The following is a 20,833-nucleotide window of genomic DNA, read 5'->3' on the forward strand; positions in this document are numbered from 1 at the left end:
GTTGTTTTTTTTATATAAAAATGTGTATCAGTGTGTTTGGTGCAACTCTCTAATTACTTTTTTTATTTAAATCATTTTTAATTTTTGAGATAAAGCTGCTTTGTATCCTGTATACAGAGCAGCTGTATCATGCGCTGAGACTTGAATCCGGGTTTAATGTCAGCGGGTCCTGTGTCTCTGACACGCGGGATCCACTTGTTATCAATATAAGTTATGAACTGTCAGAGACACGCAGAACCTGCTGACACTAAACCCGTCAGTGTCGCTGACCTGACGGATTCAGGTCTCAGCCCACGATATAGCTGCTCTATATACAGTGTAGAAAGCAGCTGTATCTGAGAAAGTAAAGATACATTTTATTAAAAAAAAGTAGTTAGAAAGTAGCACCAAACACACGGATAAACATTTTTCTAAAAAAAAAATAGCAAAGGCAATGTATCCTGTATTTATAGCGCTGCCTGCCATCTTTAGTGTTAGAGTAACCACCTTAATTATGTTTTCTATAATTATGTATTAGGATTTTTTTTACTATAATTTTTGTATTACTGTACTTGTCCCAAAATATCAGAAAATACTTTTGGGGGGCTTGATTATTGTGTTTATTTTTTCCACACTACATATTTCTCAATATCCACATGCTGTCGCAGCTCCAGTTAGAACGTATTCACATGTGCCTGTTTTGTAATATTTTTGCAGCAGATTTTTGTAAAAATGCGGCAAGAAATGGTTTTGCAGAACCGATGCGTTTATTTGCAATAATTTTGTATAAATCGCTGCAGAAAATGCAACAAAATCAGTATATGTCAATACACCTTTATAGGAAAAAACAGCCCCAATAATTTAACTAACAGAGAGCTTGGACTGGAGACCTGGCGATAAGTTTACCTCCATACACCAGCTGGAAGTCTTCCCGAAGAGCTGCCTGTAGGAATTCATGTTGGACTCTACATGAGAAGTTTCGCTCTCTGTCCTCCTCAGTGGGTGTGATGGTCACTGTGCTGTTCACATTATAGGTTCTGTCTGGGTTTCTCCAGGAATCACCAACAGAAATTTTGTTCAGTTTTTCCCCATCCTTGAACCATTTAATATCAATGTCCACAGGGTAGAATCCAGTGATGGAGCAGCGCAGAATGCTCTCTGTATTCAGCGCAACTGTTTTTCCTGTGATGGTCACCTGTGGGGGAGCTAAAAGCATATATGTAAATGATCATTATAAACAAACAAAAACAAAAGCAAAGTAAACAAATCAACTAGTAGACCTCCTAAGGGCGGATTTACATGAGCGTGTGCGTTTTGCGCATGCAAAAAACGCGGCTTATTGCGTGCGCAAAAGCCACTTAACAGCTTCCCAAAGGTTCTGCACATGGGGGTCTAAAATCAATGAGAAGTTTTCATTTTTCTTTGTAGGTCGGTTTAAACATTTTAGGAGTGAATTTTCTTTCCAGGGATGTTAGCAACAGGAAGATCATTGATATGACAGAGCATCGCATATACCCTGTTAAAGAGAACCTTTCACCTCCTCATAAATGTGCAGCTGAGTGCAGCATGCAATGGGCAGGTCTGCACATACCCTGGGGCACTTTACATTTTTTTCCTACCCTCCTCCGTTATTTAGGTATCGGTGCCGTTATATTTGGCGCCCGATGTTTAAATAACCCCCTGAACTGTAAATGGGGCGTGTAGTGGCAAGGGGGCATGTAATATCGCTGTGACTCTGTCCAATCAGCTACGGACAGTATCACAGCAAGAGCTGGAGAGAGGAGAGTGAGAGATCACACAGTCTTGTTCTTGTCTGTCGAGAGCTGAAGAGTGAGAGCGTGCGCGCGCACGCACACGCTCTCCTCTCTCCAGGTCTTGCTGTGGCACTGTCCGTAGCTGATTGGACAGTGTCACAGCGATAGCAACACGCCCCTTTGCCATTACACGTCCAATTGACAGTTGAGGCGGTTATTTAATTATCGGGTGCCAAATATAGCGGCACCGATATCTAAACAACGGAGGAGGGTACGAAAAATTGTAAAGTGCCCCAGGGTTTGTGCAGCCCTCCCCATTACATGCTGCACTCAGCTGCACGTGTATGGGGAGGTGAAAGATTCTCTTTAAAGGGAATGTGTTGCCAGAAAAACATGTTTTTTTTTTTTAAATTAAACATTTAGTGTGTAGGTGATTAAACATTGTTCAAATTTTTTTTATTTTTTTCACGAGTCAGGAAATATTATAAATTAGATTCTAATTTATAATATTTCCCATTGCTGGTCACTAGATGGAGCTATTCCCAAAATTGCAGCATTGCATGTGGTAAAGCAACCACATTGCTTTTTGCTGCAAAATTGGGTAAAAAGCCCTCGCTCTAGTGAGCTCTCAGCATCCCCCCCTCCTTTATCCTGGCTAGTGCCGGGATAAACGAGGGGTTTGAACGGTCTAACCTCCTACACTGTGTGTCGCCATTTTTTGAGCTAACACACAGTGTAGAAGGTTAACATACAGTAGTAAACGTACACAAACACGAACATACATTGAAATCTCTTACCTGCTCCTGCCGCCGCGGCTCCCTCCGGCCCGTCCGCTCCGTCTGCTGCCGCTGGTCCAAGTGCACAAGTCCGGAAGCCGCGACCGGAAGTAGTAATGTTACTGTCCGGCCGCGACTTCCGGTCCACAGGAAAATGGCGCCGGACGGCGCCAATTTCAAATTGGACTGTGTGGGAGCGGCGCATGCGCAGTTCCCACACAGACGCCGTACACACAAGTGAATGGGACGGGAGCCGTTCGCAGTCCCTATGGGACTGTGGCTGCCGTATTCCATGTCTGTATGTGTCGTTAATCGACACACACAGAAATGGAACAAAAAATGGCAGCCCCCATAGGGAAGAAAAAGTGTAAAAATAAGAAAAAGTAAAACACAAACACACAAATAAATATAAACGTTTTTAATAAAGCACTAACATCTTTAACATATGAAAAATAAATTTGTGATGACACTGTTCCTTTAAGACCAAGCTGCAAGGACTATTTACTGACCCTCATTGTATGTAATTTAATGCTGCTCATTTATGGTAGTGGATAATAATTGACTTACCACCAATGTCCAACCTGATCTCCTTCTCCTTCCTCTCCGAGCTGTAGATCACTGAACACTTGTACATCCCACCATCAGGTATTTGTATATTAGAAATAGTCAGATCAGCAATCCCGGTTGTTAATCCTTCTGTGTTCAGAGAATATCTAGAAGATGTTGACCCCACAGTGTTATCATAGCTCAGGATTTCCTTATCTTGAAAATGCCAAAATATTCTTAGATGTTTGACATCTACAAGAGGTTCATCCACTGTGAACGAGCAAGGAACCAGAGCGTCAGATCCCAACCCGGCTCCATCTACAGATGGTCCAGTCAGCTCAAGTGACGACGCTGCGGACAATAACATGTGTATAGTCATAAGGTGTGCACGTGCTAAACCCCTTAGTAACAACTTTAAACATTAAAAACACATCATTCTTAAATTGGCAAGTAAATTGTGGCATTCGCCACGATTTATTAAAACACATTAACCATAGGCAATACAGCGCAAGAGGAGCCTGATCTCAATCGCGACACGGCACTCCCTTAGCTGGGGCCCGCCTGCCCTCAGCTCGCATCCTGTAACAAAGGCCAGCCGTGCCCCCTGCCACGGCTGTCCCCCCAGGCAGCCGCCGGACCGTCATCCGGCTTTCGTAACTAGTGTCCCCCCACGTGCGAGTTCACCCCGCCGTATAACTAGTGGTAACTCGCCGTGGTCCACCACCGAAACCGCTCTTAGCAGGAGTGTAGTGCCACGATCCGCCCTGGCTTTACATCACATCACATAACATAACATAGCATCACATACCCTAGCCTGGCCTACCATACATAGCATAACCTAACATAACATTATTTCTAACAAGGGAGGGTTGGGTGGGTCTTTACTTCTCCTGGTAAGTACTGTCTTACCTCCCCCTGCTTTCTGGACTTATAAACCCTTATCCTGCTCCCCCTCTCCTAACCTCATTACCTATGCCTCCCATAGTTCTTTCCACTATCACTCCCCTTTCTACACTTATCTCACAGTGAACAATGAGTTCACCCTCCCCCTCCAGCCATGCTGGTGCCATTGGCCATGTGGCCAGCACCATTTTATATCCCTTGCTTCCCCTAACCACCCTCATCAGGGACGCCCTGGCCCACCTTATGCTTCCTCGGGCCTAGTCGTCCCTCGTTCTAAATTATATGGGGTCTTGGGTTTAAATTCACCTAGGGGCAACATGTAAATGGAGTTGGTATTTTCTCCCCATGTTTGTGAGGGTTTCCTCTGAGTTCTCCAGTTTACTCCCACACTCCAAAAACATGAGATAATTGTCTTCCTATGAAATTGATCTTAGTGTGTGTCTGAAATTAGATTGTGAGCCTCATTGGGGACAGGGACTAATGTAAGTGATGGCTACAGCGCTGCGGAATATGTTGCTGTTACTGTATATAAGCAACAGGAAATAAATGGTATAATTAAAGTCCATTATATTACAGTAACTACTGACTGCTAAACATTGCTTTACTTTATGAAAGTGTTTCATTTGTATTCAGCGTGTTATATTAAAGGTGATGTCCACTTAGGATAATCCTTGTCCATATGCACTATCAAGGCATATGGATATCATAGAGGCGGGTTCATGCACCATGACCAGTGTTGGACTGGAGTACCCTGGACCCACCAGAGGAAATAAATCTTGGGGCCCACTCATCAGATATATAGAAATATTGCGACCACTCTTTATTGTGTAGTAAACCAAAGTCCAATATTACCACCACCTAGTGACCATATAGTGATAGACACCAGTCCTACACAAGCGCTCTGCAGATCATATAACTGAAAGGAGGTTTCCAATCTTAGACATTTATGGCATATCCATAGGAAATGCCAAAAATGTCTGTTGGATGCGGGGACCCGCACCTATATCTAGAACTGGCCGCAGAATCTAGGTAAAGACCAGTGGAGAAAGGATCACGCATGCGCACAGCTCTCCCCATTCTATTCAAAAGGAAACTGCTGATAATAGATAATACCACACACTGCTCCCTGTAGATAATACCACACACTGCTCCCTGTAGATATTACCAAGCACTGCTCCCTGTAGATATTACCACACACACTGCTCCCTGTAGATAATACCACACACTGCTCCCTGTAGATAATACCACACACTGCTCCCTGTAGATATTACCAAGCACTGCTCCCTGTAGATATTACCACACACACTGCTCCCTGTAGATAATACCACACACTGCTCCCTGTAGATAATACCACACACTGCTCCCTGTAGATAATTCCACACGCTGCTCCCTGTAGATATTGCCACGCACTGCCCCCTGTAGATAGTGCTACGCACTGCCGCCTGTAGATATTACCCCGCACTGCTCCCTGTAGATAGTGCTACGCACTGCCGCCTGTAGATATTACCCCGCACTGCTCCCTGTAGATATTATCACGCACTGCCCCCTGTAGATATTGCCACACACTGCCCTCTGTAGATATTACCATGTGTCACACAGCCCCTTCAGTAGATAGCTTCACATAGCCTCCTCAGCAGTAGTGTCACACAGCCCCCTCCGGTGCTAGAGATGCCACCGAGCATGAGGGGACCCGAGCCGCCCGGCATATAACTTTTATGTGGCAAGCAGCCTGGGCCTCCTCATGCCTCGGGCTGTGTATCAGCCGCTATGTCTGCTATAGTCGGCAGGGGGCCCGAACGCCGGCCCTGCTTACAAAAGTAAGCAGTGGGGCAGGGAGACAATGTCTCTCTGCTCCGCTGCTGGATAAAATCAGCTCGATGACTGGGCCCACCGGAGGATCCTCTGGTGGGCCAGTCCGACCCTGACCATGACCACTTCTGTTTGCCAGAGTAGAGTTGCTGCAGTGTGGGTCCTGCTCTCACAGAAGAAGAGGTTACAACAAAGAGGGGGTGGTGTTCATACGCAGCACAATAAAAAGAGGAATAAGAGTATAAGACAAGAAAGTATCTGCAATACATTTAATAAAATAGCAAACCAAACAATATTCCTCTCTTATTTCCATCGATTATTTCAAGATTTCTGTAAGACTGTTTACTTAGGGAACATGTAAAAAAATAAAATCCTGCCAAATGACAAACAGTGCGGACGTGGTTATCTCCTCATTACTTTTATCGTTCATTTTTACATTTCGTGTATGCCGAGATCTATTCTCCTCTAATTTTTATAAACAGGGGTGGTCTTAGATACCCGGAGGCACCGCTGCAGCATGGTGACATCTGTCGATGGAGTAGTTGAGCAGAAAAAGCAACAACTCATTATTGTCTGCAGAAAGAAGCTCCGGTTGTTTTGGCTGTGAGCCTTGTTAACATTTGTGTCTTTGGGCATTGCTTTATTGCCCAACCTATTTTTCTGACATCATTTTAAGTTAGTCCTCATGATAGATTTAAAGGGGTTTTCTGGAACCATACACTATCTGTGCCTTCTTATAGGACAATGTTTTGCCTTCCTGGTGGTCCATCTGAGTGAGGTTGTGATTAGAACATCTCTGGTGATCTACAGTAGTTAAAGAGGATCTGTCCCCTCTCCTGACGTGTCTGTCGTAGTAAATAATTGTATTACCCATGAAATAATTCTGAAGCAGCACTTCTTAGATCTCTTAGTTGTGCCATCCCTCTGTGATTTCTCACAGAAAGGTGTAAATAAATTGAGAACTGGGTGTTACCAGTTGGGGGCGTGTCCAAAAACACAGAGTCACACTGTCCAATCAGTGCTGACAGAGTGACGCCCCTATGACAAGGAGAATGGTAACACCAAGACTTCCATTTAGTCATACATTTCTAGGAGGAATAACAGAGGAACGGCACAATGCAGATATTCCAGAATTGTCTTCATACAGTTACCTTAGCAGAAAAATAGCTCTTAGAATATGGCAACACAAAAACAAAATTATTATTATTATTTTTAATTTTATTTAAAGTGTTTTTATTGTAAAAAAAAGTAGCAGAAAATATTTATAAATTTGATATCGCCGTAATTATCATAACCCACAGAATATGTTATTTATACAAACAGTGGTATAAATTTGTATTTCCATCCCTTAAAAATTTAAAGGTTAACAATAAATGTTATGTACCCCAAAATGGTGCTATTACAAAACACAACTTCTCACACAACTTTGTCTACAGAAGAATAAAAAATGGTTCTTTGAAGACGACACTAAAAAAACAAACATAAAAAAAATGCATGGTCATTGAGACGTCAATGCCAACATCCCTCGTTCCCTATGGTATTTAGGAGGTTTATGGTAACATCCCGGGGTCTAGGATAGTGAAGGGGTTAAGGTTTGCATCTCTAAAGATGTCAGGCAGTAAAGGGTTAATACGTGATAACTGATATCCGGCCTCATCCCTCCTGGCGTTGTCCTGTGACAGGAAACTGAAAACTGATTGTGTCCATCTTCCTCTCCCTGCATTAAATCTAGAGATGATAGAGGACGGTACCCTGACCGTCACGGGCACAGATTTTCACTGAGCGGGAAAGGGGGGAGGGTTGTAAAATTGTGCAACCATTAACCCCTTGACGCACCATGACGCACCGGTACGTCATGGTGCGGGTGGTGATGTTTAGAGCGCGCTCACGCGCTGATTGTGCTCCATATGCTGCGGGAGTCGGCTGTGTTTTGCAGCCAACTCCCGGGACTAACAGCCGGGAGCAGCGATCGCTCTGTTCCTGGCTGTTTAACCCATCAAAAGCTGCAGTCAATCGCGACCGCAGAATCTGAGGCGTTGAAAAGAGGGGGGCACCTCCAACAGCTCAGGGGTGACGATGGTTGTTATGGCAGCCCAGGGGCCTAATGAAGGCAGGGCTTAACAGATGCCTGTAAAAATGACGATATACTGCAATACATTAGTATTGCAGTATATTGTACCAGTGATCTAACAATCGGTGGTTCAAGTCCCCTAGGGGGGCTAATAAAATCTGTAAAAATAAGTGATATAAAGTTTTTAGTAGTGCAAAAAAAAAAGTTCAAAAAACCCCCCTTTTCCCATTTTTCCTCTAAAGTAATGTAAAAAATAAAAAAAGTTAACAAAATTGATATTACTGCATCTGTAAAAGTCTGAACTATTACAATATAGCATTATTTAACCAATATGCAGATTTTTGGTCACCTTAGCTCCCAAACAAAATGTAATAAAAAGTGATCAAAAAGCCATATGTACCATCAAATGGTGCCAATAAAAACTACAGCTCGTCCTGCAAAAAATAAGCCCTCACTCCGCTCAATGAACGGAAAAATAAAAAAGTTATGGCTCTCAGAATGTGGTGAAACAAAACTATTTTTTTTTTAACAAAAATGTTTGGTTTTTTTAAGCAGTAAAATATAAAAAAATCTATATAGATTTGATATCGTAATCGTATTGAGCCACAGAATAAAGTTAAGTTGTTTTACCACACCGTGAAAGACGTAAAAATGGAACCCAAAAAATAATGGAGGGATCACAGTTTTTTCCAATTTCAGCCAGCAAGCTCACACCGCTCTATTGATGGAAAGACGTTATGGCTCTTGAAAGGCGGGAAGTGAAAAACGAAAATCAAAAATCAAAAAATGGCTCGGACCTTAAAGGGAACCTGTCACCAGCATTTCACCTATTGAATTTTACTTCTCCCTCACTGGCCGCTGCTATCAAAAGTTCATTGCCGTTATCCCCGCTCCTAAACTCCTCCTCCGAATGTAAATAACGGTCTGAAAAACATTTTGCGCCTTTTATCATAATAATCCGATGTCCCGTTGTACGCACACACCAGAAGAGGACATCAGTGCACAAGCGCGGTATTTCGTGTGTGCTGGGGGAAGGCGAGAAACTGTCCATCAAAAGTAAGGAGGCGGGGTAAACTCGGAAAAACTTGAGGAATGAAGATATGACTTATGAAACAAAGATATGACTCTTTTATGCTCATTAGCATACGATGCGGGAACACTAAAAAACTGAATACTAAGGCTGGGTTCACATGAGCACATTAACGTCCGTAATGGACGGACGTATTTCGGCCGGAAGTCCCGGACCGAACACAGTGCAGGGAGCCGGGCTCCTAGCATCATAGTTATGTACGACGCTAGGAGTCCCTGCCTCTCCGTGCAACTACTGTCCCGTACTGAAAACATGATTACAGTACGGGACAGTTGTCCTGCAGCGAGGCAGGGACTCCTAGCAACGTACATAACTATGATGCTAGGAGCCCGGCTCCCTGCACTGTGTTCGGTCCGGGACTTCCGGCCGAAATACGTCCGTCCATTACGGACATTAATGTGCTCGTGTGAACCCGGCCTAAAGCTACAGAGCTGACTAAGAAGACAATTATAGGTTATATAGAAATGATTTTTCACCCTCTACCACCAGGTATTGCTGGTTTATTAGGTGAAATGCTGGTGACAAGTTACCTTTAAGGGGTTAAAGGACTAACCCAATAAGGAAACAAAATACTTTTCTAAACATACAATTTTATACTAGACTGACATCCAGCGACTCCAGGGATAGAGAATTATAGAAGAACATGGCATGAGGAAGTTCTGACTGCCCCCTCCTGTGCCACCCTGCTACCTGCCCCTCCTGTCTGCACACCTCCTACTGCCTGCCACCCTCCTGGCTGCCACCCTCCTTACCCGTGTGTACAAACATCTTCTAAACAATTTTCAAATGAGGGGCCCCTCCCCCACCAAGTAATGATTATAAAAGGCTGTTAATAAATGGCAACAACCAGAAGCGCTCGCACTCCACGATAGCAGCGTATTCACCTTATTCAGCGGACGTCCCCTGTAGAATAAGGGTATGTTCACACGGCCTATTTACGGACGTAATTCGGGCGTTTTTGCCCCGAATTACGTCTGAAAATAGCGCCTCAATAACGCTGACAAACATCTGCCCATTGAAAGCAATGGGCAGACGTTTGTCTGTTCACACGAGGCGTATATTTACGCGCCGCTGTCAAATGACGGCGCGTAAATAGACGCCCGCGTAGAAGAAGTGACCTGTCACTTCTTTGGCCGTAATTGAAGCCGCTATTCATTGACTCCAATGAATAGCAGCGCTAATTACGGCCGTAATTGACGCGCCGTTCAAGCGCCTGCACATGCCGGTACGGCTGAAATTACGGGGATGTTTTCAGGCTGAAACATCCCCGTAATTTCAGCCGTTACGGACCCCCGCCGTGTGAACATACCCTAATACTGACCTGAGTGACACAGAACCAGAAAGCAGAGGAAGGTCCTTATTCCATCCATTTTATGTCTGATATTTTTACATTTTCCTCTCTACATAACCGGACTAAGGCGAAGAACATGAACGTTTCCGAGAATCTCAGCCCCAAGCATTTGTGTTCAGCACTTTCACTTTCCATCTTGAGAGTTCAGAGGGGGAGTCCCAGGCTTAACCCCTTCCTCACATACGGCAGATCTCTTCTTTTGGATTTTCTCAGTAAGGCCCGGCCTCCTTTTTCTACTGAATATGATTATGGACAGGGGAGATTTCTGCCATCTTACGGTCCAGGTGATCAGTGTGTGTCTAAGATGTTTTATTGCCTTGCAACTTCTGGCCTAAGGAAATTCTGCAATTGATATTTTATTACGGAATCAGAATGCCATTGAGCGTGCCCTCAGTTATAGGGTGTTAAAGGAGGAGAAACCAGACGGCCTTACACCTTATCAGCATGTTCAGACAGTAAGGCCCCATGCACACGACAGTATTTTTCATCAGTAATTACGGACCCATTCATTTCAATTGGCCACGGACACCTTTCAGTATTTTTACTGATGGGTGTCCGTGCTGAAAAAATGATAGAACCCGTCCTATTCTTGTCAGTAATTACGGCACGGACTCTCCCACAGAAGTCTATATGTGCATCCGTATACCGTCCGTATTTACGGTAGTGTTGCTATGCAACATGCTGATTACATAATTTGCAGCCTCCCTCTTTTTTCACAGACCTGTATATGCTGATGAAATACGGATGCCTACTGATCCGTATTTAATGAGAGTATTTATGGATAGATGAAAATACTGTCGTGCATGAGGCCTAATATCGTAGGTTCTCGAGATGATGAATTTTGAGTTGAGAGAGAAAGTGCAGGAGAAAGTACTGGCTGGTCCGTCCTCGGTGGAGTCAATGCCACATTCACTTGAACCATCTTGGGGTTGTTTGGTGAAAAACAGTTTAGAAGTGGAGATGCTTCTTTTTGCAATTTCGCCAAGATGTACCAGTGTGGTTACCCTGTAGGTTGAGGAGGTAGAGAGTGAGCTCTCCTCTTTTAGTGTTGTGAGCTGTGGTAGAGCTTGACAAAGGAATTGCAGATAAACTCAACCAAAACCCACAAACCCACTCGATGCCGAAGAAATAAATACAAAACACGGCATACATTCAGGATAGGGGTCACTTGAAGGCAGCTCTACAATAAATCCACAAGATCTTTTTTACCCTCTTCAGCTAACTCTGCCTCAATGGTACTGTAATGAACTTCGGAATCAAGACACAGCTGTAAGAGGTTTACCCTTTTTTGAACCCTTAGGGCGGGTTCACACATGGCGGAATTTCACTTAAATTCCGCTGCGGACACTCCGCAGCGTTATTCCGCAGCGGAGCCGTTTCTCCATTGACTTTCACTTTAATTTAGCAGTGTTCGTTTACACGATGCGTACAATTCCGCTGCGGAGCAGAGGCTGCGGAGCGGAATTTGGTGTCCGCAGCATGCTCTGTCTGTTGCGGAGCAGTGGCGGACTCATGGCGGAATTTCTCCATTGACTTCAATGGAGATTCAAAGTTCCGCAATGAAGTCCGCAGCTGTCATGCACATGTCATGTGTGCTGCGGATGCGTCTTGCTTTTTTAACTTGACATTTCTTCATTCTGGCTGGACCTATGTATTTCTAGGTCTACAGCCAGACTGAGGAAGTCAATGGGGCTCCCGGAATGACGGGAGCGTTGCTAGGAGACGTCTGTAAATAGTCACTGTCCAGGGTGCTGAAAGAGTTACGCGATCGGCAGTAACTGTTTCTGCACCCGGGACAGTGACTACCGATCCCAATATACATGTATCTGTAAAAAAAAATGAAGTTCGTACTTACCGAGAACTCCCTGTTTCTGTCTCCAGTCCGGCCTCCCAGGATGACGTTTCAGTGTAAGTGACGGCTGCAGCCAATCACAGGCCAAGCACAGGCTGCAGCGGTCACATGGACTGGCGCGTCATCCAGGGAGGTCGGGCTGGATGCCGAAGGAGGGACGCGTCATAAAGACAACGGGCGGTAAGTATGAATTTCTTTTACTATCACTAGGGAAAGTGCTGTCCCTTCTCTCTATCCTGCACTGATAGGGAGAAGGGAAGCACTTTTCCCGCAGTCCGCAGCAGCTAGTCCGCATCAATTTTCTGCACATTTTGTGCAGATCCGCAGCCGTAATCTGCAACCCGGATTAGGTGCGGCATTGATGCGGACAGTTGCGGAGGAATTCCGCCATGTGTGGTCATGCCCTTAGACTAATACCATTACTGGCTCCCACTTTAATAAACCACCTTAGCCTTCAAGTGACCCACTTCTCCTCTGCCACAGCAAGAATATGTAACACCGCACACATGTGCAGCCTGCCAAAAACCGAACTTTTTCAACATCTTTCTGCAAAGACAAGGACCACATATAAATGCTGATGACGTTCGAATTAAGCCAATTTTTATGCAAAAACATGCGATCAGCCGACTTCAGCTCCTTATGTCTCCCCGTCAGCCCCGTTGCGCACGAGAAACAGAGTAATCTCTTTAGTAACCATACCAGGTTTTTCAATACCCAATGAGTACCTAGCGTCCTGCCACACACATCCTGCTACAATGTCAGACCACACATCCACCAGGCCCGGGAACTACACCATCAGACGCAACAAATCAAACGTTATGAGCTCCATAGAATTATGCATCTCTAAATCATTCTCCTACGACTTGCCAGCAGGACCCTGCCCCATTGTATCCCCCTAACCAGTACACACTTGCCAGGGCCTTAGGGATCCCTAACTGCCAACCTGATGACCCCCCCAGTAAACGTACGAGTGATCCAAACATGACCTGCAGTAAGACCTAGAACGAAACAAAACCACAGGTGACCATAACAAATAACCTTACAATAAATGAGGACGAATATAAAGACAGAAACGTTCAGACTCCCATCAATTGATATTCTTGACCACATCCACACTGAAACCCCACCTCGTGACCTCAGTTGCTGCTCCAATGTGGAACGAATGCGTACAATCAGTGGCGGATTATCATACCGCACATCATCTTATAAATATATTCAGCGCGCTAGCGCTGCTAACTGCCGAAGATGAGGAGGAGGAGCAGGGAATTGGCCGGGAAAGGGGTAGAACACGCCTCCCTGACAAGTGCGGGCCGCCGCCATTGAGTAACAGAACAGCGACGGACGGCTGTTCTGTTACTCCAAAGCAGCAAGAGAAGAGCCGGGCGGGCGGTCACCGGCGCCGAGGTTAGTTGGCTTAACCTCCTGCCCAACTGGTTCCCGACCGCTGGCTGTATTTTTACGGCCAGCGGTCAGGAACGGGTCGTTAAAAACCGAGCCATAGACTTTCTACGGCTCGGGTTTTAACTTGCTGCCCGCGCGATCAGGCAGCTGAATGTCGGGTCTCCGGCTGTCAGTGACTGCCGGGGACCCTGAGGAGAAGATAGAAGCAGCTTTCACTGCTTCTGTCTTCTCTGATCACTTGTACACAGCGCTGAATGCGCGCTGTGTACAGGAATAGAGACAGCAGCAGCGGCGCTGTCTCTATTCCTCCCGGTGATCGTGTGATCTAACTAGACCCAGCAGAGCCCTATTAGTGACAATCGTCACTATGAGAGGGCTGATTTTCCCTGTAACTGGGGCTGCTGTGCAGCTCCAGTTACAGTGGAAAAACATGGTGTAAAAGAAAGAAAAAGTATATATAAAGTTCCCCAAAGGTCTTTTTTGACCTTTGAGGATCAGACCATAGTAATAAAAAAATTGTAAAGTAAAGTGCAAAAAAAAATGAAATAATAAATACACAAAATACCCACCCCAAAAAAAACGTTCCCCCCCGCCAATCATTGTTGTAACGCTAGCGCTGACCCAATTACCCTAATATAGACATGTAATATCTAAAAATTTACGGTAAACAATGACGATTACAAACAAAAGGTCTATTTTAGGGTAAAACTATGTTATTACCCAAAAAAAAATAGCTGAAACGTAAAAAAGCTTATTTTTTTACTATTATTTTCAAACTTTATGAATAAAAATTCTAAAATTGCAAAAAAGGTGTGTATAAAAACGCTAAAAAACGAAACCTGCATTGTCTACGGAAAAACGTTGCAAAAATCACGTCGGTTTTATTTTTTTTTTATAAAAATGTGTGTTTGGTGCAACTTTGTAATTACGTTTTATTAAAAAAATATTTTCACTTTTTGAGATACAGCTGCTTTGTATCCTGTATCCGTCAGGTCAGCAGGACTGACGGGATCAGTGAAACAGGCCCTGCGCTAAATTATAATCTTAGATGTGATAGATTTGAGGTGGATCCTGCGTGTCACTGATCCTGTCAGAAACAAAGCACCTGTATCTCAAAAAGTAAAAATATTTTTTAATAAAATCAATCAATCACACTGATACACACGCATACTAATATATATATATATACAGTGAAGGAAATAAGTATTTGATCCCTTGCTGATTTTGTAAGTTTGCCCACTGTCAAAGACATGAACAGTCTAGAATTTTTAGGCTAGGTTAATTTTACCAGTGAGAGATAGATTATATAGAAAAAAAACATGAAAATCACATTGTCAAAATGATATATATTTATTTGCATTGTGCACAGAGAAATAAGTATTTGATCCCTTTGGCAAACAAGACTTAATACTTGGTGGCAAAACCCTTGTTGGCAAGCACAGCAGTCAGACGTTTTTTTGTAGTTGATGATGAGGTTTGCACACATGTTAGATGGAATTTTGGCCCACTCCTCTTTGCAGATCATCTGTAAATCATTAAGATTTCGAGGCTGTCGCTTGGCAACTCGGATCTTCAGCTCCCTCCATAAGTTTTCGATGGGATTAAGGTCTGGAGACTGGCTAGGCCACTCCATGACCTTAATGTGCTTCTTTTTGAGCCACTCCTTTGTTGCCTTGGCTGTATGTTTCGGGTCATTGTCGTGCTGGAAGACCCAGCCACGAGCCATTTTTAATGTCCTGGTGGAGGGAAGGAGGTTGTCACTCAGGATTTGACAGTACATGGCTCCATCCATTCTCCCATTGATGCGGTGAAGTAGTCCTGTGCCCTTAGCAGAGAAACACCCCCAAAACATAATGTTTCCACCTCCATGCTTGACAGTGGGGACGGTGTTCTTTGGGTCATAGGCAGCATTTCTCTTCCTCCAAACACGGCGAGTTGAGTTAATGCCAAAGAGCTCAATTTTAGTCTCATCTGACCACAGCACCTTCTCCCAATCACTCTCAGAATCATCCAGATGTTCATTTGCAAACTTCAGACGGGCCTGTACATGTGCCTTCTTGAGCAGGGGGACCTTGCGGGCACTGCAGGATTTTAATCCATTACGGCGTAATGTGTTACCAATGGTTTTCTTGGTGACTGTGGTCCCAGCTGCCTTGAGATTATTAACAAGTTCCACCCGTGTAGTTTTCGGCTGAGCTCTCACCTTCCTCAGGATCAAGGATACCCCACGAGGTGAGATTTTGCATGGAGCCCCAGATCGATGAGGATTGACAGTCATTTTGTATGTCTTCCATTTTCTTACTATTGCACCAACAGTTGTCTCCTTCTCACCCAGCGTCTTACTTATGGTTTTGTAGCCCATTCCAGCCTTGTGCAGGTCTATGATCTTGTCCCTGACATCCTTAGAAAGCTCTGGTCTTGCCCATGTTGTAGAGGTTAGAGTCAGACTGATTCATTGAGTCTGTGGACAGGAGTCTTTTATACAGGTGACCATGTAAGAGCTGTCTATAATGCAGGCACCAAGTTGATTTGGAGCAGTAACTGGTCTGGAGGAGGCTGAACTCTTAATGGTTGGTCGGGGATCAAATACTTATTTCTCTGTGCACAATGCAAATAAATATATATCATTTTGACAATGTGATTTTCTTATTTTTTTTTATATAATCTATCTCTCACTGGTAAAATTAACCTAGCCTAAAAATTCTAGACTGTTCATGACTTTGACAGTGGGCAAACATACAAAATCAGCAAGGGATCAAATACTTATTTCCTCCACTGTATATACATTATATAGATTTGTCATTAAGGAGTTATATATAACTCAACTTTACACTTATTACTAATATTGTATGTGAACAAGTTATTACCACATTAGGATTTATTTTCTTCTCCACTTTGTGTCCTGTCTTTGCTTTTTTGTTTTTATTATTATGCTACTTTTTTTGTCTCTTCTGTTATTCTTGAAATTTGTTTTGGATTGTATATTAAGAATTTGTTTCAACAATCCAGCTTCAGCATATATAGTAATTTACAATACAGCAACAAAGATCGGTGTCTCATGTGGACATTCTAGCATTCAGGCCCACCCTATGTACGGAGATATAGGGACTCTACCGGGGGTTTCTTTTAATGACTTATACATGGGAATGTCATTACATACAATGAGCTTCAGATGTAGTCAAATTTGACTTGACGAGTTAAGACAATTGCTACTGTAATGGCCGCTGCTCGGTCCCACCGCGGTGTTCTTACCTCTCCACATCGTTGACTGGCATCAGATTGGTGCCACATCTCTCCACCATTCCATGCTGTAGGCGGCCTTCCCCCATTCTCCTCCTGCTGCCTCTTGTGTGCACGTAAGCAGACCCTTCTCTTAAAGGGCCAGCACATGCCAAATTCCACCCAGCCTTCCTGAGTATAAAAGGGTACCTTCCACATTGCTCCATGCCTGAGCAATTAAGTTCCATACTCTAGTTTTCTAGCTGTATTTTCCTGAGACTTGTATTTGGATCATCTGTTTTCTACAGCCTGCCCTGACATCTGGCTTTGCTAACCATGAGTGTACGTCTGCTGCCTGCGCCGACCTACCCTTATACTGGACCCTGCATCTTGCATGCTGTTATTGTACCCTGCCTGTCCACGTCTGAAACTAAAAGTCGAACCTCTATTACCTGAACGCATTTGGCACTGAATTAGAAAGGTGCAGAAACTAAGGAACCCTTCTGCTATTCACCCATAACCCCCTCATGGTGGACTTTACTGGTCAGATCTCTAGGTCGTGGCCCCCATGCAGTCACTGATTGGCAGCAGATCTGTTACTGAAAATGTCAGGCAAGCATGTGGTGATAAAAATGAACAACCTACATAAACCTCTAACCAAACCAATGGCGTAGACAGGGGTCCCTATTATACAAGTAGACAACCTAAACGCGAACCATAAGGGAACATGTCCCCTAAAGAAATAATGAGCAAAATATTTGCAAAAGTAGAAAATCTTTATTAAATATAATATACAATAACTGTTAAGGATCTGCCAGGCACAGCTTCTGTATCCACGCCCATAGGTAATCAGTCTGCACCTGCTTCTATGTCTGTGAGACTGACTCCATCTTCCACCACTCAGGATGGCAGGCTTAGGAGTGGGAGAGCCTATCACAGCCTGGCCAGACGGAGCTAGCTCCCGCCCTCTGTCTATTTATACCTGCCTTTCCTGTTCCTCCTTGCTTGTGATTCTTCTCTGTTGGTTTCCTGGCCCTGCTGCAGCTTCTTGAACTACTTGTCCCTGCTTCGTATTGACCCTGGCTTACTGACTACTCTTGTGCTCTGCGTTTGGTGCCTCGTACACTCTTGGTTTCACTCGGCTTGTTCACTACTCTCCTGCTCTACGTTTGGCACCTCGTACTCTCCTGGTTTGACTCGGCTCGTTTACTACTCTTGTTGCTCACGGTGTTGCCGTGGGCAACTGCCCCGTTTCCCTTTGTTCTGTGTTTCCTTGTCTGTTGTCTGTCATGCACTTATTGAGTGTAGGGACCGTCACCCAGTTGTACCCCGTCACCTAGGGCGGGTCGTTGCAAGTAGGCAGGGACTGAGTGGCGGGTAGATTAGGGCTCACTTGTCTGTTTCCCTATCCCTGTCATTACAATAACATAACCAGAATAAAAAGGATGGACCATATAAAACAATGTGGTCAGATGTTACATACAGTAACAACCTACAGTCAGCGGCCAAAAACCACTCATGTAACCCACAATAAGAAAATATATATAGATGGAATGCTACGTACTAAAGTATTAAGCCCACTTATAAGTAGTAACTAGTGGTAAAATATCCACATATAGAAAAAGTGCAATGGGAGCACGGGCCGTAAAAATCGAAAAGTAGGGCATGCTCCATAATTCCAGGCATGGTTCTATGGCACGGACAACCTTCCGTAGCGATACAGAAAGGTATCCGCGGCCAAAAGTACCGGGCGGGTCCATAATTGCGGACCATATTGCGGTCCGCAATTACGGAGATTTTTTACGGTCATGTGCACGAGGCTTTATTCAGTGACATTTGCATAAAGACTGCAGCTTAAACAACGGGTAAGCAGGACCCTAAGCAGAAGCACATGCATCTTAAAGGAGCAAGGAGAGAGATGTACACACACACATTATATATATATATATATGTATATATATATATAATGTCCTTGCCACTGTCGCTTCCCTACAATTCTCTGATTGGTCTGTCCAAATGTCCGCAGCGCTCTGCAGCATTCTGGACACAGATAGATTAGAGAGAAGAGGCTTGAGTTCCTTCTTACTCAGAGCAACCAATCACAAAATAAATCTGATTGGTTTCTAAGGCTTTTTCTGATAGTCAGCTTTGATAAGTGAGGCCCATAGCACACAATAAGTATTTTCTATTATAACATTATTTATATTTACGTTTGATGACTAAAAAATTTATTTGGTTTCTACATTTTTCAATTAAGGTGTCAAAGGTGCCTAGGACATTTTATTTTTCTGTAGATTATTGGGTGAATTGTACACATTTCTCTATTGCATAAAAAGCCATTGAGCCATGTAATAAATAAAGCAGAGTTATTGAGAACTTCTATGACAGCAGATGAGAACCGCCCAAAGCCAAAAATCAATATGGCCGCCCTAGTGGTAAGGGATTGTATGGAGTTTAAGTTCAGTGAGACTTTAGGATATTGACACAGGCCACATATAGTCGATTTACTGCAGTTTGAGTAAAATATGTTTTTTATTACAGAGTCTAATAATGTGTTTTAGTATAATGTTCATTCATTAGACGTGTGACGTGATGATGACGCTGATGTGGCGGATACTAATAACGCAATATACCAATCGACTGTAACAGCAGGTGTAATACTGACAGGCGGAGCAGGTCATGAGAGAACAGCGAGGCTCCTCCAGGGCTTCATGTTACAGACTTCACAACCACGATGTTTAACTTTCTGTGTTTTCTCTTCATTGTCAGATGTTCTATATCTGCCCAGGGGGACGGGGGGTTACGTTGCCCTCATCTTGCAGTTCTGCACTTTGTCTACATTCAGACTGACTCATATTGTCAATAATAATCTTGGCCACATGTTATGGTCTGTGTGACATTCTAGTAAACATTACCCCATACATAGAAATACAACTGTAACCAAAACACTAAATGAATACTAAAGGAAGTGTACGAATATGCACCGAAAAGGTAAATGTAACATCTCTAAGTGAATTTTTTTTTACATATAATGGGGAATACAGATAAAATAACTGCTTTACTAGTTATCGGAAGCGTAAACTGTGACATTGTGTTCATGAGGTGTCTAAGATTCCAGCAGCAAAAATCAATTATTCCTAATATACTTGATAATGCCCCAGATTTCGATATCATTACTGCTGAGTTCTGTTACATTGTTCCGGTGTCTATCCCCCCCCCCCCCCCACCCATACATATAGGAAAAATCTTTCCTGCCTGTTGTCACCACTGGAGGGTGATCTAAATCCATCTCCTATTGTAGCCAATAAGCACCATATACAGCTGTATACAGATCACCTCCTAGCAGTAAAAACAGGCAGCAGAGATATCACATCTGTGTGTGGAGGAACGGAGTCACTATAATAATAAAGAATACTGAACCTACGGCTTCAGTTACAGGTGACCCGACACTGACCCATCAGAGCGTAGATAATGTATTCACCACTAGTCCACCAGGGACTGCACATGTTATACACACAGACCAATTCACTTAGCAATGACCACTGCAGATTACCGAGTCACTTCTAACATTTTCCTGTCTAATTTGTGACCTTCCCATTCATTGTCTCTCCACATATACTGTATATATGTGAGTAGATGGTGCACCTGATACGACATTATTAATACAGGTGAGTAACACTGAGCACCTGGACTTAACCTGAACGAATGGTGTATGATAACAACATAATACACACATCACATACACAACTTACCTCCTCCTGCCGCCGCCTCCGCTCCTCTCCTCGTCATCTTACTGTCCGGCCGCGGCTTCTGGTCCACATGAAAATGGCGCCGGATTTCGCTTTGCCAAAGACCTTCCTTTTGGTATGTGTGGGAGCGGCGCATGCGCCGTTCCCCACACAGATGGCGTACGCTATAGTGAATGGAACGACTCCCGTTCGCAGTCTCTATGGGGATGTATGTGCCATATTCCTTCTCTGTATGTGTCGTTAATCGACACATACAGAGATGAAAAAAAAAATGGCAGCCCCGATAGAGAAGTCTAAGTAAGAAAAAAGTTAAAAGTAGAACACAAATAAATA

The 20,833-nt window shown here is 43.8% G+C and overlaps 1 protein-coding gene across 7 annotated transcripts in view; it reads right to left on the bottom strand.

Moving 5' to 3' along the window:
* The window catches only part of LOC142656004 (uncharacterized), a 130,319-nt gene that overhangs the window by 64,926 nt on the left and 44,560 nt on the right, over positions 1–20,833 (bottom strand). For 3 of the 7 annotated variants that reach the window (XM_075830811.1, XM_075830809.1, XM_075830808.1), the window contains exons 1-3: positions 10,250–10,525; positions 3,077–3,406; positions 886–1,185 (exon numbers count right to left, since the gene is read on the bottom strand). The exons of 3 other annotated variants lie outside the window; for them this stretch is intronic. In XM_075830811.1, the coding sequence (XP_075686926.1) occupies positions 886–1,185; positions 3,077–3,406; positions 10,250–10,298 (679 nt within the window). In that variant the 5' untranslated portion in view covers positions 10,299–10,525. Of the gene's footprint in view, positions 1–885; positions 1,186–3,076; positions 3,407–10,249; positions 10,526–20,833 lie in introns of those variants that run through there. One more of the 7 variants, XM_075830812.1, reaches the window with a different exon arrangement.

This window comes from Rhinoderma darwinii, chromosome 6 (genome assembly GCF_050947455.1).
Source record: "Rhinoderma darwinii isolate aRhiDar2 chromosome 6, aRhiDar2.hap1, whole genome shotgun sequence".
Lineage (NCBI taxonomy): Eukaryota > Metazoa > Chordata > Amphibia > Anura > Rhinodermatidae > Rhinoderma > Rhinoderma darwinii.